At 45.2% G+C, this 26661-nt stretch overlaps 1 protein-coding gene across 2 annotated transcripts in view; it reads left to right on the top strand.

The window, feature by feature from the left end:
* eepd1 (endonuclease/exonuclease/phosphatase family domain containing 1) overlaps positions 1 to 21635 on the top strand; it is a 112430-nt gene extending 90795 nt beyond the window's left edge. Inside the window, exons 5-8 of one of the 2 annotated variants that reach the window (XM_041183175.1) lie at positions 4103 to 4229; positions 12522 to 12716; positions 20481 to 20692; positions 21018 to 21635. In XM_041183175.1, the coding sequence (XP_041039109.1) occupies positions 4103 to 4229; positions 12522 to 12716; positions 20481 to 20680 (522 nt within the window). In that variant the 3' untranslated portion in view covers positions 20681 to 20692; positions 21018 to 21635. Of the gene's footprint in view, positions 1 to 4102; positions 4230 to 12521; positions 12717 to 20480 lie in introns of both variants that reach the window. The other variant, XM_041183174.1, reaches the window with a different exon arrangement.
* Positions 21636 to 26661: the final 5026 nt, after the last annotated feature.

Below are 26661 nucleotides of genomic sequence, written 5' to 3' on the forward strand. Positions count from 1 at the left end.
AACTGCTGCCCCCATCTGGAGCGCCCTGAGAAGTGCTTGCAGAGATGACAGGCAGCTGCTGCGCCGACGTGAGGTTGCTTCGGACCTCCCCACTCACCGTGGATGGATGGGCACTGAGCTGGGAAACTTGGTGCCCAGACCATCTCCCACACTGGCACTGACCAGCTGAGGTCAATGCCGATGTGAGGGCTTGCTGGTCAGAGTGCATCCCCATGAAGCCCTGACAGTTCTCCTGGAGAAGCCCCTCCACAAGAGTCGCCACTCTCTCCATGGAGGACGCATGGCACTTGGACATGTGGCTCATTGCTTCGGCGATTGTCCGCATAGACTCCTCCACCATGGACACCAAGCCAAGCATGGCCTCATTTATCTCCCCCAGATGCTCCTGCACACCCAGCCACATTTCCTGCCCCTGCTGTGTCACAGACGACTCCAGAGGCACATCATCAGGCACTGATTGAGCATGTGCCTGGTCCCCTGCAGTCTTCCAACTGCTGGCGCCATGGGCACTCTCTGTCTCTGCCCGCTCCTCCAGCGACTGTGAAGTGTCCTCACCACTGTGCCCCGGGACACTAGCCAATGTTCTAATTCCCAGCGAGGTGCTAGTATCTGCGCTGATGCCTGCCTGGCAGAGATGGTGTGACGCTGGTGAGACTTCAGGCCTCTCAGCTGTGCGAGGTAGCCCCTGCTGCTCCTCCTCCTGGCCCTGCTCCACTGATGCTGAAAGGAAGAACAAGGACAGTGGATCAGTTAATGTGGAGACAATGTCAGTGTGAATCCCTGTCCCCCCCGGATCATTATGCGCTCATCCTTCCATAAGCAATGGTCAAGCCATGTTGCAAAACCAAATCAAATGACATTCAGCACTGCTATGGCTGTTGGGAGAACAATGCCGACCTCACTGTCGGGCATAAATACCTGGCCATGGCACCCAGCCTCACCGACACCAGTGAACCTGGGTGCATGGTGCCTCTCCAAATCCAGGGCCTCCTGCTCGAACCGGCTGAGAATGGCTAACTGTGCCTGGCCACCGCCAGCCCTCACGCGCTCTGCAGCATTATGAGCATTCTTCTCCTGAAAATAAGAGATGAGCATTGATTTGTGCAAATTGTACATGGACTCGCTTGGCGTACGGCCCACCCCAACCAGAGCAGGACATAGCAGGGCTCCAGTGCCTCCTCACCCCGCTGCTGCCAAACACTCACACAAAGATGGTAGGCCTGCTCCCCACCGCCGCCCCACCCCCCCCCCCCTCCCCTCTTGGCCACATGCTGTCTACATCACATTAGGCACCACATGATATATCCTTCCATAGCAAGGAGGCACAAGCATGTGGAGCGCAGCAGATGGTTCGTTGCCACACTACCTTGAAGCTCCCCTCCCAGCATGTCATCACCCTGACATGGACATGTCCTGCAGTTCATGCACAGTGCCTAGGTGCGACTCCTCCAGGTCGCCCCCAAACCAGTCATGTGGGACTCAGTGTACCACATGCTGCAGGGGCAAAACACATCTTTTCACCACCCTCTCAGGCTGACCTCAGCATGGGCACTATCTGCTTGCCCACCCAGCAAAGGACACATGCCGTCAATGATCCAATGCAGTCACTGCATTCAGATTTTGGTGGGGGAGGAGGTGCAGCGGGGAGTAAGCAGACCTGCTGGGTTAAATGCCTAATGCCAACATGGTTCTCACCCTTCCAGAGCGCAACAAGTCGTTGAAGCACTTACAGCGCTGGATCTAGGTGCACCGCACCATGTCACGGAGCTTACCACCTCCGCCATCTCCTCCCATGCACGTTTGGTCATGTGGGGGGGGCCTCCTCCTTCCGCCCTGGGGATTCAGCACCTCTTGCCTCCTTCCGCCCTGGGGATTCAGCACCTCTTGCCGTGCTGCCACCTCCTCGAGTAGGGTAGCAAGGCAGTCATCTGAAAAACGAGGGGCACACTGGCTCCCCGCACCAACCTCTGGCCTGGCCTGGTCTGCCCCGAAGGGCCACCCTCCAGCCTGGCCTGCCCCGATGGACCACCCTCCAGCCTGGCCTGCCCCGATGGACCACCCTCCAGCCTGGCCTGCCCCGATGGACCCCCCTCCAGCCTGGCCTGCCCCGATGGACCCCCCTCCAGCCTGGCCTGCCCCGATGGACCCCCCTCCAGCCTGGCCTGCCCCGATGGACCCCCCTCCAGCCTGGCCTGCCCCGATGGACCCCCCCTCCAGCCTGGCCTGCCCCGATGGACCACCCTCCAGCCTGGCCTGCCCCGATGGACCACCCTCCAGCCTGGCCTGCCCCGATGGACCCCCCTCCAGCCTGGCCTGCCCCAAAGGGCTACCCTCCGGTCTGGCCTGCCCTGATGGCCTACCCTCCGGTCTGGCCTGCCCTGATGGCCTACCCCCTGGCCTGGTCTGCCCTGATGGACCACCCTCCAGCCTGGCCTGCCTTGATGGCCTACCCTCCAGCCTGGCCTGCCCCGATGGCTCACCCTCCAGCCTGGCCTGCCCTGCCCTGATGGCCTACCCTCTGACCTGGCCTGCCCCAATGGCCTACCCTCCAGCCTGGCCTGCCCCGATGGCCTACCCTCCGGACTTGCATGAACTTCATTACCCCTCTGTACAGCCCTTCGCCCAGCCATTGTGAGCAGCCTTTCTAAGGCTGCCAGGCCTTCCTTTGTACAGGCTGCTGGGTTGACATTGGACCCGGTGGCCTGAGTGTGCCCGCCGCTGCCCACCCACTCCCGCTATGCACGGGAGTCATGAAGCACGCTGGGCACGCCTTAATTGGCCCACCCACATGAAATGGTGGCGTGGACCCTATTGCAAGTGGTAATCGGGTCCACGCCCGCTCCATCGCCAACCAGAAAATTCAGCCCCATGTTTCTGGAGTAGGATGTGAACTCGCATCATTCTGCCTCAGGCGAGAGAATTACCAGCTGAGCTTTTTAATTGAAAATTATGAGAGTAGAGATAATGCAAGTCTCCATAAAGTTATTTTTATGTACTTGTGTATCAATTTATTATGTGAATTGCAGTGAATTCTTTTGGTATTACACACTGGATTTGTCTTACTATAATCTCCTTATACAGAAATGTTTATAGAGGTGACCTATTTTCAATGTTCACTTTCTCCCAGCCATTCATAGGGTTGCCAACCCTGTTTGGATGTATTCCTGGATGTTTTATCACATGATCTCTCAACTTTCTCATCCAGTCACACAGCCTTTAACCAAAACTTGTACAACTAAATTATTCAAAGAAAACAAAAAACGCATCACTTTTGTCAATTGATTGTTTCCCTGCAGTACGGCCAGAGCTGTGTCCTAGAGATTAATCTTTAATTCTTGGGGGAGGATTTTCCCCTTGTCGGGCGGGCATGGCAGGCGAGTCCGGGAGCGGTTGTGCAATGGTCAGCTGCCCACGATCGGGCCCCGGCCGCGATCTCATGCTGGCTGGACAGTTAAAGGCCAGCCAGTGTGAAACTCACACTGATAATTTCAGCGCTTTCGGGGTGGGAGCAGGAGGAACGCGAGCGCTGTAGTGTGTGCATGCACGAGGGTGGTGCTCAGTGAAAGCTCTCTGAAGTCACAGAGCTGCCTCAGGGAGCTGAAGATTTTTAACCTGAAAAATAAAGAATTCAAAAATAAGGAAATACGTGTCCTCACATGGGACTCTGTGTGGGAAATGAGTTTTAAAAATTTTTATTGTTTTTTTAAGTACTATCCGAAACCTCATCTCGCCTGTGGCTGAGATTTCGTTAAAAATGCAAAGGCCACCTGGGCTATTCAACCTCCTCCAACCAAACGTTTGGATGGGCAGTGAAAAATTCAATTTAATTCATCGATTAAGGGCCTTAATAGGGCTCTTTAATTGTCGGCGGGTACGCTACTGCCTCTTGCACACCCCAGCTGAGCAAAATGTTGCGAATGTGCGATGACTTCGGGATGTTTGTCCGCACTATTTCACAGCCGTTCGGGTCGGCCATGCGCCCACCCACAGGATGAAAGATTCTGCCCTTGGAGACCCGAGCATAAGTCCGAAGGTTGGCCTTAGCCTTCCAATGCTTCTGTGGCTTGCATTCTGTTACTTGTGTGTTTTTTTTCCTCTGCAGGTTGGAATAATCAATGTTATTCTGGTAAATATCCATCTGAAAGGAGCAGACCCTGCAGAAGAGAAAACTCATACTGATTGCCATAACATCTCAGTGTTTACAGACACTCTTCAAGAAACCCTGAAAGGTAGCATTGCTTTCTTTGCGAAGAATAATACCTCCCTCGTTAATATCTCTAGGTGTAATTTCTCATGAGGAATCTGGATTGCATCCCAGCAGCAAGTTGAGACTGTACAACTGGTATTTGTCTTTCAGACCCCTCCCCTTCTATCCTGAGGATGTTTAGTCATGATGTTAGAGTTAGGTCTTATCGATTCTTTTCCACCTTCCTGTACTTCACTGCCATCCTTTATGCTCATGATGGGAAGGAGCAAGATGCAAATCCTGCTACAAGAACATACAGCAAATTTTTCTGTCTCTACAGGGGAATTTTTTTTTATTCTTTCATGGGATGCAGGTATCGCTGGTTAGGCCAGCATTTCCTACCTGTCCCTAATTGCCCTTGAGAAGGTGGTGATGAGATGCTTTCTTGAACCGCTGCAGTCCCTGTGGTGTAGGTAACACAGTGCTGTTGTGTAAGTGGTTCCAGGATTTTGACCCAGCGACAGTGAAGGAACGGTGATATATTTCCAAGGATAGTGAGTGGCTTGGAGGGGAACTTCCAGGTGGTGGCGCTCCCATCTATCTGCTGCCCTTGTCCTTCTAGATGGTGTTGGTTATGGGTTTGGAAAGTGCTGTTGAAGGAACCTTGGTGAGATTTTGCAGTGCATCTTGTAGATGGTATGCACTGCTACTGCTATGCGTAGGTGATGGAGGGAGTGAATGTTTGTGCAGGGGGGTTCCAATCAGGTGGGCTGCTTTGCCCTAGATGGTGTCAAGTTTCTTGAGTGTTGCTGGAGCTGTATTTATCCAGGCAAGCGGAAAGTATTCCATCACACTCCTAACTTGTGCCTTGTAGATGGACTGGATTTGGGAGTCAGGAGGTGAATTACTCACCGCAGGATTCCTAGCCTCTGACCTGCTCTTGTAGCCACATATTTATATGGCTAGTCCAGTTCAGTTTCTGGTCAATGGTAACCCCTGGATGTTGTTAGTTGAATATTTTTGTGATTTTTGGTTAATTTTAACTGGTGGTTCATATTGCTAATATTTATCCCTCAACCTATATTTCTAAAACAGTTAAGCTGGTTATTATGGCATTGCTTTTGTGGTGCTCATCTTGGCAGCAGCATTTGCTACATTACAACAGTGACTACACTATTAAAACATGCAATTAGCAATAAAGTGCTTCAGTGGAGGTCCTGAGAGGCATGATAGAAATGCTAGTTTTTTTACAGGCTTATGATAACTTCAACAGCCACAAAACCCAAGATTGAATTATTTACATAGTAAACAAAGTGTACGAGTCCTCTAGTGGAGGACTTGGGTCGGACGTGTACAATTATTTTTCTTGTGGGGATGTCGGATAGCCTACTGGCCCAGAAAATTGAAATTTAATAGCTCATGTGTTGTGTTTTCTAGTATCTTGGGCTAACTGTAGTTTAGCCAAAAATCATTTCACTTGGAAGGTTTCAAGATACTTTAAAGATGAAAAGAAAATATTTGTCAGACTTCACTCATTACATGAACTCCAGTTCCTGCCACTGGAATTTAACCCCAAAGACACAATATTGTTTTTTGTTCATTATTTTTCTCAATTTAAATAATATGATCATTGAGGATACAGCATAGAATGAGGCTTTTTCAGCCCATCATACAGTACTGGGTCTATGTAGAGATATCCAATTAGTCCCACTCCATTTCCCCTTTCCCATAACATTGCAACTTTTTCCAGTTCAAATATTTATTCACTTCCCTTGATGTGTCTACTGAATTTGTTTCCGCTATTTTTTAGGCAGATCACAGCTCACTATGTTTTTTTAAAAAAATGTTTCCTTGTATCGCCTCTGGTTCTTCTGCAATACTTTAAACCTGTGTCCTCTGGCTACCTACCTACGCTTTTATTGCTGGATATGGTTGCTCCTTAGTTACTCTATCAAAATTGTTCGTGATTTTGAACACCTCTATCAAATCTCACCTTAACCATCTCTGCTTTATGTGAACAACCCCAGCTTCTCCAGTCTCTCCAGATAATTGAAGTCCCTTATTCCTGGTGCCTATCGAGTAATCCCCTTCTGCTCTATCTCCAAGATTATCCCTAAAGGGTAGTGCCCAGAACTGAATATACAACTGAATATACTATTCCAGTTGAGCCCAACCGGTATGAAGGTTTAACATAATTTCTTTGCTTTTATATTTTATTCCTCTATAAATAAAGCCACAGATCCTATTTTTTAATAGTATTCTCAGCTTGTCTTGTCACCTTTAAGGATTTTTGTACATAAATCCCCAGATCTCTCTGTTCCTGCATCCTGTTTAAGATTGTATCATTTATTTTATATTGCCTCTCCTTCCAAAATGCATCACTTTGCACTTTTCTGCATTAAATCCCATTTGCTATGTGTCTCTCCATTTCACCTTCAGCCTAGGCCTTCCTCATTGTTTGCTTTGTTTCTGAGTTTCTTGTTATCTTTACCCTTTGAAATTATGCCCTGTTTTCCCTAGTCCAAGTCATTAGTATAAATCAAAAATCCCATTACTAACCTCTGGGGAACACCACTGAATGCTTCCCTCCAGTCTGAAAACCAACCACTACTCTATTTTTTGTCCCTTGGTAAATGTTGCATTCATAGTTCCACTGTCCCTTCAATCCCAGGGACTTTAATTTTGCTAACACATCTTGTTATGTGATACTTTGTCAAATGTTTTGAAAGTCCATATGTACAGCATGAACCATGGTACCTGTTATTTCATCAAAGAACTCAACGAAATTAGTCAAGCATGGTTTATCTTTAACAAGTCCATGCTGACTTTCATTATTGGTGATACTTTTCCAAGTGCCAATTAATTTTGGACTGTTGGCTCTAAAAGCTTCCCCACCACCAACTTTAGGCTGATTGCCCTATATTTACCTGGTTTATCCCTTTCCCCTTTTTTGAGCAGCAGTACAACATATGCAATCCCCATTACAAAGGAGGACTGGAAGATGGCAGCCAGAGCTTTCATAACTTATTCCCTCAGTAACCTAGGATGCATTCCATCGAGATTTGCTGACATTCTTTGAAGGCCGGCAATATCTTAAGTTTTTTATTCACTTATGGGATGTAGGCATCGCTGTCTATGCCAGCATTTATTGACCATTCCTAAGTGCCCTTGTTCAACTATATTGCCATGGGTCTGGAGTCACATAGAAGAACATAAAGGACATTAGTGAACTAGATGGGTTTTTATGACAATTGGCAATGGTTTCATGATAATCATCAGACTTTTAGTTCCAGATATTTATTGAATTCAAATTCCAATATCTGCCATAGTGGGATTTGAACCCTGGGTCTCTGGATTAGTAGTCCAGTAACAATACTACTATGCCACCGCTTCCCCTAAAGTACCTCCTCTTCATCTATTTTCACCCTATCTAATATCACTACCAACTCTTCCTTTACTGCTACAATGGCAGCATTCTCTTCATTTCTCAAATATTGCTTTGCCAACCAATTTTTCACCTAGGCTAGATCATCCTCCAATTCAGTATTTTTATGCTTGCTTGTTTCATGCCCTGATACATAACTATTCTAAACCAAATTTTATTGGGATCACTGTTCCCCAAATGCTCCCCCACTGAAACATATTGCATTTGCCCAACTTCATTTCCCAAAACTGGATCCAGCACTACTTTCATCCTTGATGCACACAGATCAAGAAAATACTCTTGTACACTTTTAAGAAATTCCTCACCCTTGTCGCCCATTTAGTTGTTGCCTTCCCAGTCTTTATTAGGACAATTAAAGATCCTGTTATTCTTGTATCTTTCTATAATTTGCCTGTCCTCTAATGTTCTTTATTTCTAACCAAATAGATTCTGTTTCTAACCCCTCAACTACATCATTCCTCTCTCATGCTTTAATAATTTATTTGATCAATACTTACACCTCCAATACCTTGTAGCTAGGAGTACTAAGTTCCCAATCCTCCCCTTCTTTGAGCCAGATTTCTGTTATTGTCACTATATCATAGTGACATATATCATATGATGATATATATTATTGACAGGATGGATGTGGAGAAGGTGTTTCCTCTTGTGGGAGAATCTGGAACCAGGGGTCACTCTTTAAAAATAAGGGGCTGCCAATTTAAAGCAGAGATGAGGAGAATTTTTTTCTCTCAGAAGGTCGTGAGTTTTTGGAACTCTCTTCCACAAAAGGCGGTAGAAGCAGAGTATTTGAATATTTTTAAAGGCAGAGATAGATAGACAGATTCTTGATAAGCCAGCGGGTGAAAGGTCATCAGGAGTAGATGGAAATGTGGAGTTGAGGTTACAATTAGATCAGTCATGATGTTATTGAATGGCAGAGCAGGCTTGAGGGGCTGACTGGCATGACTTTATCATACACATATCATAGGTGACGTGCTTGTAACTCACCAATAGTATTTACTGTATTATATGCATTTCCTCACAAGCACTTCAAACCCGCCTTAAACTGCCCCACATATGACCCCACTGTCTGATCCTATTCCCGAACTATTCTTCACTCTTATACTATGTGTTTCATCCAATTTCTCCTCTGATGCCATCTCTCTGCCAAATTAGTTTAAACCCTTTCTTGTGGCACTAGTTAACCTCCCTGTAACTACATCAGCCCCAATAATGTCAGGGGGCAGCCTGTCCATCTTAGACAGGTCCTTCCTGCCTGAGAACTGTACCTAATGCCCCAGGGATCTAGAATCTTCCTGCCCTGTTTCTCTAGCCACACTTATCCTGCTTATCCTACTATTCCTATACTCAGTAGAACTTGGTAGCTTTGAGGACCTGTTGTTTAATTTCCTCCTGAGCTCTTGAAATTTAGACTGACGGACCTCAACCCTTTTCCTTTCTATCTCATTGGTTCCCATGTGGACCAAGATGCCTTTTGTCTGCTCTGCTTCCACATCTTTCCATCCTCTCTAACTGTTTTGCATCCTCTCAATGGTGTTCTTTACCCAAACTTCAGGAAGGCAACACATCATGAAGGACTCATGGTGGTGTTACAGAAATTTCTGTTTATTCCCTGACTATCAAACTCCCTCTGACCACTGCATTGCTAGAAGTTGGTGTGCCCCCGTCCCATGCAGCTGTTTGCCCTGGAGCGCCTTGGATGTGCTCCAGACTGCGCTTCTCCAAGATGTTGTCACTCTCACCAGTAATAGCACCGAAAATCAGTTTGAGTGTGGCAGGGGATTCCTGCATGGCTAGCCTCTTCCTACCATGCAGTATTAATATCTTCCTGTAGCTGTGGAGTGACCCTAAAAGGTGCTCTCCAGAAAATTCTCACTCCCTTATATGCTCTGACATGATTCCATCCTCTCTTCCAGCCCAGAGATCCTGAGCTTGAGTTTGAGCAACTGTAGACACTTGCTGCACAAATGGTTAACCAGGACACATGAAGTAACATGGCATTCCTACTGGGCACAGGAATTGCAGGCAGCAGGTCTCAGCTGTCCCATCATTTTACTTAAAAGTCTATATCAAATAGATAAAATAGTAGATAAACTTTAAATAATATATATATATATATATACACACACACACGTATCTTTTTAATTTAGTATTCCCTTTATTTATGTATATCAGAATTTAATTTAAAGTAATCCCTTTAATGTTGGTATCCTCTACTTGGTATCCCTTTAGATCTAATGAATGACTTGATTATTTATATATTTACTTACTTGCTATTACCTCTTGGTTTAAAGTATCTTGCTCCGCCTTCCCCCTTCTGCAGCAAATTCCTGCTCAGCAAATTTCCATTACCATCCTGTATCACAGATTCACCCAGCTCTCTGCATAGTTCTGTGCAACAGCAGATATCTCTTTAATATAAAGGCAAATACTACAGAGGTTGAAAATCTGAAATAGCAACAGAAAATGCTTGATTTTATAATGCACAGCCTTGTTTTCAAATCCTTCCATTGCCTCACCCCTCCCTACCCTTGTAATCTCCTCCAGCTCTACAATCCTCTAAGATCTCTGCAGTCCCCTGATCCTGGCCTGTTGTGCATCCCTGATTTTAATCATTCCACCATTAGCAGCTGCATCTTTAGCTGCCTTGGCCCTAAACTCTGAAATTCTCTCCCTTGTTGGCTTGGCCTCTTTCCTCCTTTAAGATGCTCCTTTGAACCTACCTCTTTGATCAAGCTTCAGGCCATCTGCTCCAATATATCTTTATGTGACTCGCTGTCAAATATGGTTTAATAACAATCCTCTGAAGCACCTTGGGACATTTTACAATGTTAAGATGCTGTATAAATGCAAGTTGTTGTTGAAATACTCAACACAACAGGCAGCATCTGTGAACAGAGTGAGAGTTAACATTTCAGGTGAATGACATTTCATCAGAACTGGAAAATGTTAGAAATGTTAAACTCTGTGTTGAGTTCAAACAGCTGTAAAATATCTAATCGAAGGATGAGCTACAGGTCCTCAAGTTTCTATGGACCTTCACTGGAAGATTGTAGGAGGCCAAGGTCAGAGTGAAATTGGTGTTGGGAAGTAAAATGGCAGGCGATCGGAACCTCGGGGTCACAGTTACATACTGAAGGGATGAGTTCAGCAAAGAGATCACCCAATCTGCATATGGTCTTCCCTATTATAGAGGAGGCTGCTTCATGAGCATTGAACAGTATACTAAACTAAAAGGAGTACAAATAAATCACAGTGAAAGGGCAGGTGTTACGTCTCCATTTTCATGAGATGGTTCTATTGGAAAGGAAGTGTGCATTGCTAGAGAAGACCAGGGTGTCATGGAGGGAATGGTTCCTTTGGAGTGCAGAAAGGGAAAGGGTGAGGAAGTTGTGTTTGCTGGTGGCATCCTGGTGGAGTTGCAGAATGGTTAAGGATGATCCGCTGAATGTGGAGGTTAGTAGGGTGGGTGTTGAGATCCAGGGGAACCCGATTGTGGTTCTAGAAGGGAGAGGAAGGGGTGAGAGCAGGTGTGGGAAATGGGACGGACACTGTCGAAGGCCCTGTCAAGCACAATGGGGGGAAGCCTTCGGTTGTGGAGAAAGGAAGACTTATCAGAAGGACTGATGTGGAAGGTAGTATCATCAGATAGGTGTGACAGAGACAGAGAAGTAGGGTGGAATTGCAGTCAAGATAGTTGTGGGAGTCAGTGGGACTATAGTGGACATTGGTTGACAGCTTATCCCCAGAAACGGCAATAGAGAGGTTGAGAAAGGAAAAAAAAGGAGTCGTGAATAGACCATGTGAATGTGAGGAAAAGGTAGAAATTTGAAGCAACGTTAATGAAATTTCCTAGTTTGGCATGAGAACAGTAAGTGGTCCTGATACAGTTATCACTGTACTAGTAAAAGAGATGAAGGAGGGGACCACAGTAGGGCTAGAACACAGAATGTTCCACATATCACACAGAAGGCAGGCATAACCAGCAGTCACTTGGATTCTCAGAGTGAAACCCTTTATTTGGAAGAAGTGAGGGGAGTCAACAGAGATGTTACCCAATGTAAGACCAATTTCAGCCAGGTAGAGGAGGATGGTGGCAGGTGGGAATTGGTTGGACCTCCATTCAAGGAAGAAGTAGAATGCTCAAGCCAGTCTAGTTGCAGATGGAGATACAGAGGGATTGGGCATCCATGGTGAAAAGGAGATGGCTAGGGCCGTGGAACTGTTTTAAGTGCAGGTGGTGTCGGAAGAGTCATGGAATTCAGTTGGAAGAGACTGGATAGGGAAGAAAACGTAGTCAAGATAGGAAGAAATAAGTTCCATAGGGAAAGAATGGGCTGGAATTGTGTTTGTGAATCTTGGAAATGATGTTGAAGTGGACATTGCAGGGTTGGGAGACTGACGTTGGAGGCAGTGGTGGAGGGGGATGTCTGGGAAGATCTCCAGAGGAGAAGAGGTCAGTGATGGTCAGGGTTCCTCTAATATATACTAGTTCAAAAGTCCTCTGCGTGTGTCCTGTGTTGCAGTATGTCTTAGTTAGCATCTTTGGAAATATATTTTTGGTGGAGTGGGAGAAGATGAGAGGACAATGACATAGAATGACATTCCATCAAGTCAAGACAACTTAAGAACTCATTTGTTTCTTCAGAGCAGTAGCAGGGAAAAGTTTGCATCTCTTAAAGCTTCTATTGTGAAGAAAAAATAATAGAGTCAAAGCCAGATTCACTGGTAGCTCTGGGCTGCTGAAGAGACTGAATTCACTTATGCTGACTTCACCCTGGATCAAAACTGTTCCCTTGGGACTGACTATTGAACTATTAATGAGCTGGATATATCTGTTAATGGCAGTACCTCTGAAATTGTTAAAGTGATTTGTTTCCTTTTCAGGTGAAAAAGACATTGTTATTTTGGGGGACTTCAGCCTGTCACCGGACATGAATGATTTTGACCTCCTACGAAAAGAGAGGTTCCTTCACTGTGTTCCAGCCAATACCTTCACAAACATTAGCACTAAGAACCCTCAGGGTTCAAAGTCAACAGACAACATCTGGATCAGTCGCTCACTCAAGAAAACATATTCAGGTATGGATCAGATATGATGAGGGCAAGTTGGCAGACATAGACACTGTACAATCCCTTTTTTAAAGTAAAACATGTGCAAATTACATGATAGACTTGGGATTAAATAAAATTGTATGAATGCCCCTTTCCAGCTAGTTTGTTGTGACTGACATGATGCTATGTGGTCATTTGGTAACTTGGGGCTAGATTTTACAGCCCCACCCCCCTCTCAGGCATCTTTTTGGCGGGGAGGGACGGAATAAAAAATACGAGGGGTGTGCGGCCCTCCATTTTCTCGCCCACCCCTGAGCTGCCGTCCCATAATATGCTAGATGGGTGGGTGCCAAAGCCAGAAGCTTTTCCACCATATTATAATAAATAATTAAAGGTCAATTGAGCTTGTTGTCAAGCCAATTGACCAGGATATTACACTGCCATGTCATGATAGAGCAGTAGGTTTTTTGAGGCCAGGTTAAAAAGGGCAGGAAGGTGGGGGCACATCATTTGGGGGATGCCCTGTGCTTCCAAAATGTCACCCTCTCCCTTCATTATTGCCACCTGCCCTCCAAAAGCCAACACCCTCTCCCTTCTTCCTGGATTCTCTGATTCCTACCAGCCATTGGAGTCTGGGACTTACCTGAACCTAGCAGCCATCACTGTTCTTCTTGTTTCTTCCTGCAGATCCTGCAGCACCCACTACTGAACTCTGGCACTGCTTGGATTGCTATAGCTGCAGGCCAATCAGATTGGCGGGCAACTCTTGAGGACAGGACTTCCTCCCACTGAGGGGTGGAAGCCCCACTCCCACCTAGTTTAGCCCACTGTTATGGCTGCAAGATGGGCTTCTTTCTGGCCTATTGGTTGCTGGCTGAATTTCCATCCAAGTTGGGGGAGGGGCAGTTGAAGGAGGACTGAATACAGTCCACAAGAATCCAGATGACCATTTATTCACCTTCTCCTCTTGCTAGAAGGATTGGCTGCATCCTCCTTTGTCTCACCACTTCCTGCAAAGGCTATTTTCATGATAGATTTCAGACACACCCACTGTAATGAAAGGATGGAGAAGTGATGGCTCATGATAGGTTTTAACTATGCTCTGTAGACTGGAATGAAGAGATCTCATATTTTGTCTTTACTTGGGAAGGCGGTGGTGCAGTGGTATTGTCACTGGATTACTAATCCCAAGACACAGGGTAATGCTCTATAAGGAACCAAAGTCTATAAGGAATGGAACCAGATAGACCACCCAGCATTGACCTAGGCATGGAAACGACAATGGCAAACTCAGCCCTGTCGACCCTGAAAAGCTAAACATCTGGGGGCTTGTGTCAAAGTTGGGAGAGCTGTTCATAAGACCATAAGACGTAGGAGCAGAAGTAGGCCATTCAGCCCATTGAGTCTGCTCTGCCATTCAATGAGATCATGTCTGATCTGATAATCCTCAACTCCATTTTCCTGCCTTTTCCCCATAACCCTTGATTCCTTTACTGATTAAAAATCTGTCTATCTCAGCCTTGAATATACTTAATGTCCCAGTGTCTACAGGCCTCTGCAGTAAAGAATTCCACAGATTCGCTACACTCTGAGAGAAGAAATTCCTCCTCATCTCTGTTTTAAATGGGTGCCCCCTTACTCAGTTTATGCCCTCTGGTCCTAGACTCTCCCACAGGGGGAAACAACCTCTCAGCATGTACCCTGTCAAGCCCCCTAAGAATCTTATATGTTACAATAAGGTCGCCTCTCATTCTTCTAAATTCCATTGAGTACAGGCCCAACCTACTCAACCTCTCATAAGAAAATCCCTCCATACCCAGGATCAACCTAGCAAACCTTCTCTGGGCTGCCTCCAATGCCAGTATATCTTTCCTTAGATAAGGGGACTGTTCACAGTATTCTAGCTGTGGTTTAATTAGTGCATTGTATATTTTTTAGCAAGACTTCCCTATTTTTATACTCCATTCCCTTTGAAATAAAGGCCAACGTTCCATTTGCCTTCCCTATTGCCTGCTGAACTTGTATGTTAGATTCATGCACAAGGACTCCCAAGTCCCTCTGTGCTGCAGTTTTCTTCAGTCTTTCTCCATTTAAATAATATTCAGCTTCTCTATTCTTCCTGCCAAAGTGCATAACCTCACGTTTTCTCGCATTATATTCCATCTGGCAAGTTTTTGCCCACTCACTTAACCTGTCTCTCTGTAGACTTCATGTGTCATCCTCACCACTTGCCTTCCCACCTATTTTTGTGTCATCTGAAAACTTGGCGATAGTACATTCACTTCCCTCATCTAAGCCATTGATGTATATTGTAAATAATTGAAGCCCCAGCACTGATCCCTGTTGCACTCCACTAGTTACAGGTTGCCATCCGGAAAATGCCCCCCTTATCCCAACTCTGTCGTCTTTTAGTTAGCCAATCCTCCATCCATGCTAATATACTACCCCCAACGCAATGGGCTCTTAGCTTATTAAGTAGCCTTATGTGCGGTACCTCATCGAACGCCTTTTAGAAATCCAAATATATTACATCTACTGGTTCCCCTTTATCCTGCTTGTTACCTCTCAAAGAATTCTAATAAATTTGTTAGGCATGATCTCCCCTTCATGAAGCCATGCTGAGTCTGCTTGATTAGATTATGTATTTCTAAATGCTCTGCTATTACATCCTTTATAACAGACTCCAACATTTTCCCAATGACAGACGTTAAACTAACTGGCCTATAGTTACCTGTTTTTGACTCCCTCCCTTTTTGAATAAGGCTGTTACATTGGCAGGTTTCCGGTCCTCTGGGACTTTTCCAGAATCTAAGGATCCTTGGAAGATTGCTACTAGTCCATCCATTATCTCTGTAGCTACTTCCTTTAATATCCTAGGATGCAACCCATCAGGTCCAGGGGACTTATTGGCCTTCAGCCCCATTATTTTCCCTAGTACTTTTTCTCTACTGATAGTTATTGTATTTATTTCCTTCCCCCTCCCCACCTTTTTGCCCCTTGATTATTTAGTATTTTTGGAATGCTATTAGTATCTTCCACCGTGAAGACTGAAGCAAAGCATTTATTCAACTCCCCTGCCATTTCCTAGTTCCCCATTATTATTTCCCCAGTCTCATTCTCTAAGGGGCCAATGTTCACTTTGGCCTCTCTCTTCCTCTTTATATATTTAAAGAAGCTCTTACTGTCCGTTTTTATAAAACTTGCTAGTTTACCCTCAAAGTTTATTTTCTGCCTCTTTATTTTTTTTTTTGGTCACCTTTTGTTGGTTTTTAAAACTTTCCCAATCTTCTGGCTTGCCACTAATCTTTACCACATTGTCTGTTTTTTATTTCAATTTGACACTGTCCTTAACTTCCTTGGTTAATTATGGTTGGTTTATCCCCTTCCTACAATCCTTCTTCATCACTGGGATATATCTTTGTTGAGAGTCATGAACTATTTTCTTAAACGTCTTCCATTAAAAAGCAACAGCCTGACATAGTCATTCTCATGGAATCATACCTTACACATAACGTCCCACACATCCCCATCACCATCCCTGGGCATGTCCTATCCCACTGGCATCAGGTCAAACGTGGGCAAGGTAACCTCCTACTGATTATACGAACGTACGAAATAGTGGAAGTAGGCCATTCGGCCCCTGGAGCCTGTTCCGCCATTCAATAAGATCATGGCTGGTCTGATTGTGTTTTGAGTTCTACATTCCCATCTACCCCGATAACCTTTGATACCCTTGCCTAACAAGAACCTATCTACCTTTGCCTTAAAAGTATTCAGTGACCCTGCCGCCACTGCCTTCTGAAGCAGAGAGCTCCAAAGTTGCACAACGATCTAAGAGAAAAAATTTCTCCTCATTTCTGTTCTATAAGGGCGATTCCTAATTTTAAAACAGTGCTCCCTGGTTCTGGCTCCCCCTCAAGAAGAAACATCCTTTCCACGTCCACCTTGTCAAGACCATTCAGGATCTTATATACTTCAATCAAATCACCCCTCACTCTTCTGAACTCCAGTGGAAACAAGCCCAGCCTGTCAAACCTATACTCATAAGACAATCCTCTCATTCCAGCTATCAATCTAGTAAACCTCCTTTGAACTGCCTCCAATGCATTTACATCCTTCTTTAAATAAGGAGACCAAAACTGGACACAGTATTTGAGATGTGGACCCATAATTTCCGTGCTCCCCAGCATTGGATTTGGGGGGTACCCCAAAGATATGCTGGAAAATCCCTCTGGGAAGTTCCCAGGTAAGGGTTTGCACGGCAGTTGCCCAGAAGTGCACACTTCCTGTTGCTGCATTGGGAACCATTCAAAAAATGCAGTTTAAATCACAAACTTTGGATAGTTCCACCAATAGTTACCCAGAAAAGTTTAGAAGAATTAGAAACTCTTCTAATTTCTGAGTAACTATTGTAAAGACCCAGATTCAACCCCAAGGGACTCATCACACCCCTGACCACCCCACCTTGGGACCCACCCACACCCCAATCCCCGACACCCCCCATGCCCTGACCTCCCACATACCCCAACCACCGACCTCCCACACCCCCAACCCCCCCACCCGACCTCCAACACCCCCAGAACTCTGACCCACCCAACCCCTCCAGACCTCAGAACCCTGTCACAACCCTCCCGGACCTCCGACCAACCTCTAACCTTGGACCCCTCGACCTGTGACCCCCCCAACCTTGGATGCCCCAACCCCGGAACCACCCACCCTGCCGACTGGATCCCCCAAGCAGCCCTAGTGAACAGAAGACCAGGTAAATAGGTATTTATTTCTTCTAATTCCTGTGGGCCAGCACTTTCTGACACTATTCGGAGGTTACAACCTGTGGTTTCATCAATGCTCTATATAACTGACGCATAACATCCTTACTTTTATTTTCAATTCCTCTCACAATAAAGGATAGCATTCCATTAGCCTTCTCAATTACTTGCTGTACATACATATTAACTTTTGTGACTCATGAATGAGAACACCTGGAACCCTCTGCACCTCTGAATTCTGCAGTTGTTCTCTGTTTAATTAATACTCTGCTTTTTTAATTCTTCCTCCAAAGTGAGCAACATCACATTTTCCCACAATATACTCCATCTATGTCCATCTGCAAACACCTTATGTCTTTGTCACAATATTATCATGTATTGCACCCCCGGCTATCAAATCGGTGCTCCTCCATATTGAACACACTTGGAGGAAACACTGAGGGTGGCAAGGTAACAGAATGTACTCTGGATGGTGCAGTTCGATGTCCTTCACCAAGAATGGCTCAGTAGCATCATTACTGACCGAGCTGACCAAGTCCTAAAGGTCATAGCTACTGGACTGGGTCTGCAGCAGGAGCTGAGAGAACCAACGAGGGAAAAACATAGACCTCATCCCCACCAACCTGCATCTGTCCATGACAATATAGGTAGGAATGAGCACCGGACAGTCCTTGTGAAGACAAAGTCCCATCTTCACATTGATGATATTCTCCATCGTGTTGTGTGGCACTACCACCGTGCTAAAAGGAATTGATTTCAAACAGATCTAGCAACTCAAGACTGGGCATCCATGAGGCGCAATGGGCCACCAGCAGCAGCACAGTTCTATACATCTGCACTCTGTAACCTCATGGCCCGGCATATCCCCCCATTCTACTATTACCAATAGCCATGGGGATCAACCCTGGTTCAATGAAGAGTGCAGGAGGGCATGCCAGGAGTAGCACCAGGCATACCTCAAAATGAGGACGACATTCATGCCAACAGCGTATGCAGCATGCTATAGACAGAACTAAGCGATCCCACAATCAACGGATCAGATCTAAGCTCTGCAGCCCTGCCACATCCAGTTGTGAATGGTGGTGGACAATTAAACAACTCGGTGGAGGAGGAGGCTCCACAAATATCCCCATCCTCAATGATGGGGGAGCCCAGGACATCAGTGCAAAAGACAAGGCTGAAACATTTGCAACAATCTTCAGCCAGAAGTGCCGCGTGGATGATCCATCTCGGCCTCTTCTGGAGGTCCCAGTGTTCAGCCAATTCAATTCACTCCATGTGATATTAAGAAACGGATGAAGGAACTGGACACTGCAAAGGCTATGGGTCCTGACAATATTCCAGAAATAGTACTTGTGCTCCAGAACTTGCCATGCCCTAGCCAAGCCATTCCAGTACATCTACAACACTGGCATCTACCTAACATTGTGGAAAATTGCCCGGGTTTGTCTTGTACACAAAAAGCTGGACAAATCCAACCCAGCCAATTACCGCTCCATCAGTCCATTCTCGATCACCAGTAAAGTGACAGAAGGAGTTATCAACAGTGGAGATGTTCACTGATGGTTGCACAATGCTCAGCACCATTCGGACTCCACAGGCATTGAAGCAGTCCATGTCCAAATGCAGCAAGACCTGGACAATATCTGGGCTTGGACTGACAAGTGGCAAGTAAAATTCATGCCAAATAATGGTCATCTCCAAAAAGACAGAATCTAACCAGTGCCCCTTGACATTCAATGGCATTACCATCACTGAATCGCCCACTAACAGTGTCCTGGGGGTTACCACTGATCAGAAACTGAACTGGACTAGCCATATAAATACTGTGGCTACAAGAGCAGGTCATAGGCTAGGAATCCTGCAGTGAGTTACTCAACTCCTGATTTCCCCCCCTCCCCCCACTGCAAAAATTGTCCACCATAATCAAGGCTCAAGTCAGGAGTGTGATGGAATACTCTCCACTTGCCTGGATGAGTGCAGCTTCAACAGCACTCAAGAAGCTTGACACCATCCAGGACAAAGCAGCCCACTCAATTGGTACCCTCTCCACAAACATTCACTCCCTTCACCACTGACACACAGTGGCAGCAGTGTGTACCATCTACAAGATGCACTGCAGGAACTCATCAAGATTCCTCAGACAGCACCTTCCAAACTCATGACTGCTACCATCTAGAAGGACAAGGGCAACAGATACATGGGAACACCACCACCTGCAAGTTCCCCTCCAAGTCACACACCATCCTGAATTGGAAATATATCACCATTCCTTCACTGTTGCTGGGTCAAAATCCTGGAACTCCCTCCCTAACAGCACTGTGGGTGTACCCACACCACATGGACTGCAGCGGTTCAAAAAGGCAGTTCATCACTACCTTCTCAAGGGCAATTAGGGATGGGTAATAAATGCCAGCTTAGTCAGCGACACCCACATCCCATGAACGAATATTTTTAAAATTGACAAGACTTTACTTACATTGACAGTATGCCATCAATATAAAGTATGTCATAATCCAAAAACAATACCGTTTTGTATTTATATAGCACCTTTTAATGGAGTGAAACATCCCAAGGAGCTTCACAGGACCATTATCAGATAAAAATTGACATTGAGCCACATGAGATATTAGGACAAGGGACTAAATGCTTGGCCAAAGAGATAGGTTTTAAAGAATGTTTTAAAGGGGGAGAGTTGAGGTGACGCACAGGTTCAGACACTTCGTGTCTCTCCATATTATCTGCAGCAGTAAGTTGCCTTGAGACAAAACGGTGCAAAAATAACTTCATTCAGTTGAGCTCGCTTTTATTTTTGATTTGAATTTGCCTTTGATGAGGAGTCCAATTTCTATTGAGAATTATTTTATTCTTTTTTCAATGTTAAGGTATTGCCATACACAAGTGCTACTGTGCCATGTCAAGATGAAAAAGAGTTTTTTTTTTCCCTCTCTGCAGCTCCTTTGTTTTTGTGTGTAGTTTGCCTCCCTAAATATGTTTGTAATTTTTTTTCCCTCTTATGCAGGTCATTGGGCTGTTATTAGGGAAGGCCTCACCAACCCCTGGATTCCTGATAGTTGGTCATGGGGTGGAGTTGCATCCGACCACTGCCCATTATGGGCAGAGTTCTACATAGATAAAGACTTCGATAGGAAAGTGCCATTTGGAAATGGCAGCGCAGTGACTGTTGAGCAAGCAGATGGGAGCACAAAGGATGAGCGGTGACACATAACAACTGTATGCCACATTTTTATCGGACGTTTATTACAGAACAGTTATTTGTCAATGAAGCCCATGGGTGACTGAATGTGAAAGGATCTAATCTGCCTTTTAACAATTAACTTTTGGTTGTGATGTGATTTGTTTCTGCTGCAAATAAGTATGTTTAAAAAAAAAACATAATCAATTGTTTATTTTTGAGGGGGAGCTGGAAAGAGGAGACACTTTTAAATGGAAGAAAGGATAATTTATACCAAATGAAGTGGCAATTTAACAGAATGTTAATAATATACTTTATTTTGAAAAGAGAATTACATTTAGTTTCTTCCTTCCCTCCTTCCAGTTCAAAAATCTTCAAAGTACTGCACTATTTTCATTCAATACCACTGACGTAGCTTGAATTCAGAAGCTAAACATGGAAGATACAGCTGCTGCTGGCATTTTGTGCTTTGGGTAACACAAGTGAAAAGGTTGGATTTGTACATAAACCTTCCTGAAATAGTAAAAATAAATTTATTTTGTGATTATTTTTTTCCCTTTTGCACAGAACTTTAGGATATATTTGTTCTTATTCCAGTATTAGCAATATAAAAATAAAATAAATAGATTCTATTTGTACTGAGCTTGCAATGGTACAGTTTTTAAGAAAGTGAAAATGTTTGGTACGCTAAGATTGTACCTGTTGCACATAAGTAGCATACTGCTGGGGTGGCAAAGCCACATTTTGCCTGAACCCAGAGAGTTAAAGGGAAGAATCTATGTTCTGCAGTAAAATGGTGCTAGCACAGTGCAGCTACTTTAACAGTCTGACGCTCGAGTGTTGATTGTCTCCTGTGAGCCTGTGACTAGAATACCAAAACGGTACCATTTATGACTGTTACTATAATTACAACTTGTAATATGAGACTGTATGTTCCTCTGAAATTGCACCTTTGATTAAAGAGCTAATAAATTTAACAAATGTGAACAAATTGTTGATGCACCTGTTATTGTTGAAGGTATGAAGATGATTAAAATATTTGCCATATGTTGGTTACAAAACATTAACATTCAGATATTGCAGTTAGAGCTTATTTCCTCTGGAGGAAAGGAAGTCCATTCCTTATCTTGCATAACCTGGCATCAACAGTTTAATTTAGTAATGTGCTGTGGCCTGTTCAGGTTATTGTTACAGCCGGAAAAAAGGCGAGCGTCATGATTATTTTATACCTGAAATATAACAGAATTGAGCTTTAGTTGAATTACAAGTGCCAGAAGCAATTCCTGACATCGAAAAGAGAAATTTTTTTTGGTTAATATTGGGCAAAAGAGTGGAATATTGTATCATTTCCATGATGTGAAAATAAAGGAGGGGAAAGAAGAGGGCAGGATTTTTCGTTTGGCAGGCATTCACGATTGGCGGGCCTGGGAGCGGCCAGGGAACGGACCCCCGACTGCAATTGGCCCCCGACTGTGATTTCACACTGGCCAGCCAGTGTGAAACGCGTGCTGAAAGGCTCAGCGCTGCCAGGGTGGGGGTGAGTGCTGAAGTCGGCGCAGGGGAGCGTGGAATGAAAGTTCCCTGAAGGCAGAGAGCTGCCTCAGGGAGCTGAAGAATTTAAATGCAACAGAAACAGAATTTAAAATCCCGGAAGAAGTGCCCACGCATCAGAATCGGCCACCTGATCATGTACAAGATGAAAATTCTGTCCATAAATTTTTATGCATTTTTTAATTAATTTCGGAAACCTCACCCTGCCTGTGGATGAGGTTTCCTGAAAAGCGCAAAGGCCACTTGGCTGATTCGCCTGCCCGGCAACCGTAATGTTGGACGGGAAGTGAGAAATCTGAGTCAATTACAGGTTTAATGGCCATAATAGGCCTCTTAATTGTCGGCGGGTCTGCTTCCAACTCTTGCGCGTGCCCACCGACTGAAATATTACACTTGAGCGGGTAGGGCGTGCAATGCACACCAAGCAAAAAATTCTGTCCAGGGCGTGGGAAGAAAAGGCAGAAAACAATGGGAAAATAAACATAGAAAGAGGGAGAACATTCTCTCCCCCCTGTCTGTGTTCTCTCTCTCCCCACCCCCTTGTCACCAGCGCTCCCCCCACTGCTCTTGGTCTCTCTACCCCCACTTTGCCCATAGTCTCTGCCCCACTCTGTCCTTGTTCTGTTCCCCCCCTGCCTTTGGTCTCTCTCCCCCTCCCCCCACCGTGCTGGTCCCTCTTCATTCACTCCTGTGGTCTCTATCTCCACTCCCACCCTTTCCCCCATAGCCCACAGGCAGGATTTTCCCCTCGTTGGGTGGGCGCGGCAGGCAGGTTCGGGAACAGCCTTGACACCAATCGCTGCAGCGATTTCATGCGAGTTAACGGCTAAAAGCCTCAGTGCCGCCGGGAGGAGCACGAGCACTGAAGTGTGTGCACGTGCGGGAGAATGCGCACTGACAGCTCCCTGAAGGTGCAGAGCTGCCTTAGGGAGCTGAAGAGTTTTAACCTGAAAAATAAAGATTTTACATATGAGATAAACATGTGCCCACATGTGACTCAGTCACATGAAAAGGGACATGTAAAAAAGGATGTTGAAAACTTTTAATTTTTTTTTTGCTAAGCGTTGGAAACCTCATCAGGCCCATGAATGACGTTTCTTTAAAAATGCAAAGGCCGCCTGGCCTATTCACCCGCCCGCCAACCGAACAGTTGAGCGGACAACAAAAAATCCAACTTTATTAATTACTTAAGGGCCTTAATAGGCCTCTTAATTGTTTGTGGGCGTGCTACCACCTATCGCGTGTGCCCGCCAACCAAAGGATCGCGAGAGTGCGCGATGAGACCGGGATGCTCCCCCAACGTCATCGCGCACTATTTCACTCCCGTTCGGGTCGGGCGCGTGCCCACCCGCGGGACGAAAAATTCTGCCTCATGTCTTTTCCCCCCCCCCCACCCACGGCCCCACCCATGTTCTCTATTCTTTACCCTTTCTCTCCGCCAGCGGAAGTGTATGTCTTCTCTCTCTTTTTCCTGCAATAATATTTTTCCAGATGTGGTTTCCCCGCACACAACTCCTGAGGTGTTGGCAATATTTCTACTATCCAAACATTTCCAGTCCTTTATTTTTCTTGATCAAAGTTTGAAACTCTGCCCAGATCAAGACAGCACTGGTGGAAGAAGCTTTGTGTGTCTTTTATTGTACAATTTGAAGGTTATCCAGTGTGAGGTGTTTGTATGAAAGCTACAGCTATCTATGTAATTGAAGAAGATAAAATGTTCTGAATCAGGTGGCTGGACTCCTGATTTGGGAGGGGCAGAAGTAAAACTTCACAAGAAGGAACATTTTTCCCTTTTGACCTGCATTAGTCCTCCTTCTAAAACACCATTTGCCAGCTTGGGAGAAGAATTTGAGCAGCCTAACCCCCATTTAAAATGGTAGACATTGAAACTTGGTGCCTCTTTGCCCTGTTTCATTTCCTTGGACCTTCGCTATCAGCTTTAGCTGTGGTACGAAGGAATGCAGGGAGCCAAGCCGAGATCAAGTCTGTTCTGTCAGTGTTGTACCTCTGTACATGCAATAGTCTTGAACATCCCAATCTGGAGTACTGCCAGCTTCAGTTTAATCACTTTTTATAGGTAGAATTTGCAAAAGTAATGTTATTTATTTTCTCCCACATCTTGAGGATAACACAGTTGGTACAGCCTTGTTCTTCAGTACAAGTGTATCCTGTCAGTGCTTTGATGGCCTATGCCAAACTAAACTAGCGTCTAATTTTGGGTTCAATATCTGACATAATTTCTGAGAATGGGGAAGTATCTGATATCTAGAAGCATCTGCCTTTTAGCAATCCAGCAAATTGGTATAATGTTGAATGAAAACTCTCAAAATTAGCTGTAAGCTTTCATTAGCACGAAATGAGTAAAGATTTCCTGTCAAGTTAGCACCCATATTCTTAAAACTAGCATTTGATGCTTCACCCCCATTTTACAAATACTAGCTCAGCAGAGAAAAAGTCTAGATTAATCGTGGCCTCGGAGACAATCAGTGTCGGAAATTAAAACCGAGCATTATGGGGCCTCCTTGTGCACCTGACAGTTATAATGGGTGGTGGAAAACACCCTCATTCCGAATAAATTCAATATGTCATCTTTTGCCTTCCCAATCAATCCATCACAACTGTTCCAAGCAATGTTCCCTCTTAGTAACCTGAAAGTTGCCCCCTTTAGGTTACTGCACATACACGGCGGCGTGAAAATTTTTAAAGGAGCCATGCACTTAAAGCAAAAACAAAAAAAATAGAGCCTACAAATGATCCCAACCTTCGTGGAGAGGGAAACGGAGTTAAGGCTCGGGGTGTGTGGGGCTTAAAGCCCCCCAAAAATGACAACATGTGGGAACCCTATATGTTCCCCACGCCCTTCCACATTGAACAGAGACACGTTCAGATGCGAGCTGGAAACCCCCTCGAAGGTGTCAGGTCAAATATTTAAAGATGTTAAGTAGCAATTGACTGAAAATTTAAACCTTCCATTCTGGCTTTAGCATCCAGTGCACAGATTTCCTGAGCTGTGTGGACCTCACTAGGGTACACAAGGTGCACAGGGGGTAGTCATTGATCAATCAAACTGACATGCCAGAAAACATTGAAATAGGAAACACAAAGCTGCAGCTGTGCCTATGGGAAATGCTTGAATTCTCAACACTTGTCTTGAGAGCATGATTTCCCTGGTTTACAGACAGGAGTGACTTTTTACAAGTCATCTGACATACCTTGGATCTTACTTAACTTGCTTTAAACTTCTCAGCTCTCAGCCTTTGCTATAGAAATGCGGCAGCTTATGCAGCCATTATATCGGCCTCTGAAGAGTGATAGGAGGACCAGAAACACCAACATCAGTAGTAGCAGGAGCAGCAGCTCCCTTCTCTGCAGCCACATGCCACTCCGTAAGGCACACAGATCTGCAGTTCGTAGGAAGTGATATACCCCAAACAGTATGCAGACAGAAGATCAGCGTCCTTGCTATGACTGAGTAGCAGTGCCTCAGAGCCAGCTTTTCACAGCAGGTTGTTGCTGACATTTACAGCCTCATGGATCAAGATCTCCTTCTAAGAGGGCCAGGTAGGCCAGTGGCCGACAAGGTCACCACAGCCCTGAATTTCTTTGCCTCCAGCTCCTTCCAGGCATCTGCTTTAGTCAAATGCAGGATCGCACAATCTGCAGCCCACAACTCCAATTTGCAGAAACCATCCTTGTTAAGGCCATCTAATATGTGCGCTTTGACACTGATGAGGCCAGTTAGTCATGGAGCATTCTGACCTATGCTGCAGTGGCTGAATCTCTGCAGGCTCAGGGAGTTATAGACTGCACATGAGGCAAACAAAACACTGTCAGATGTCCTGGAATATTCATCAGTCAAAAGGGATTCCATTCCTTCAATCTACAGATCTTTTGTGACCGTCATAAGATTATCTGTCTCTTTTCCAGAGTTCTAGCAAGCTGCCATGACTCCTACAACCTGTACAAGAACATAGAAACATAGGCCAGGATTTTTGCCCTCATCTGGTGGGCTTGGCAGGGGCGAGCGGGAGCAGTTGGGAAGCCGACTGCTGCCCACGATTGGGCCGCGACCACAATTTCACACTGGCAGGTCAATTGAGGCCCGCCCAGTGTGAAACATGCGCCACAGTGCTCAACACTGCCTGTGTGGGGATGGTGAGGAGGACAAGTGGGGAGATGAAGATTTAAAAAATTAAAAATAAAGAATTTAAAAATGTTTAAAAACATATCCCCTCCTGTGACTCTGTCACGTGAGCAGAGACATGTTATTAATAAAATGTTAGCATTTTTATTTGCTATTGGAAACCTCATCCTGCCCATGGATGAAGTTTCCTAAAAAATCCAAAGGCCGCTTGGCCTTTTCACCTGCCCACTAACTATAAGGTTGGACAGGCAGTGAAAAACTTAATTCAATGATAACTTTAATGGCCTTAATAGGCCTTTTAATTGTCGGTGG

The sequence above is a fragment of the Carcharodon carcharias genome, chromosome 3, assembly GCF_017639515.1.
Source record: "Carcharodon carcharias isolate sCarCar2 chromosome 3, sCarCar2.pri, whole genome shotgun sequence".
Lineage (NCBI taxonomy): Eukaryota > Metazoa > Chordata > Chondrichthyes > Lamniformes > Lamnidae > Carcharodon > Carcharodon carcharias.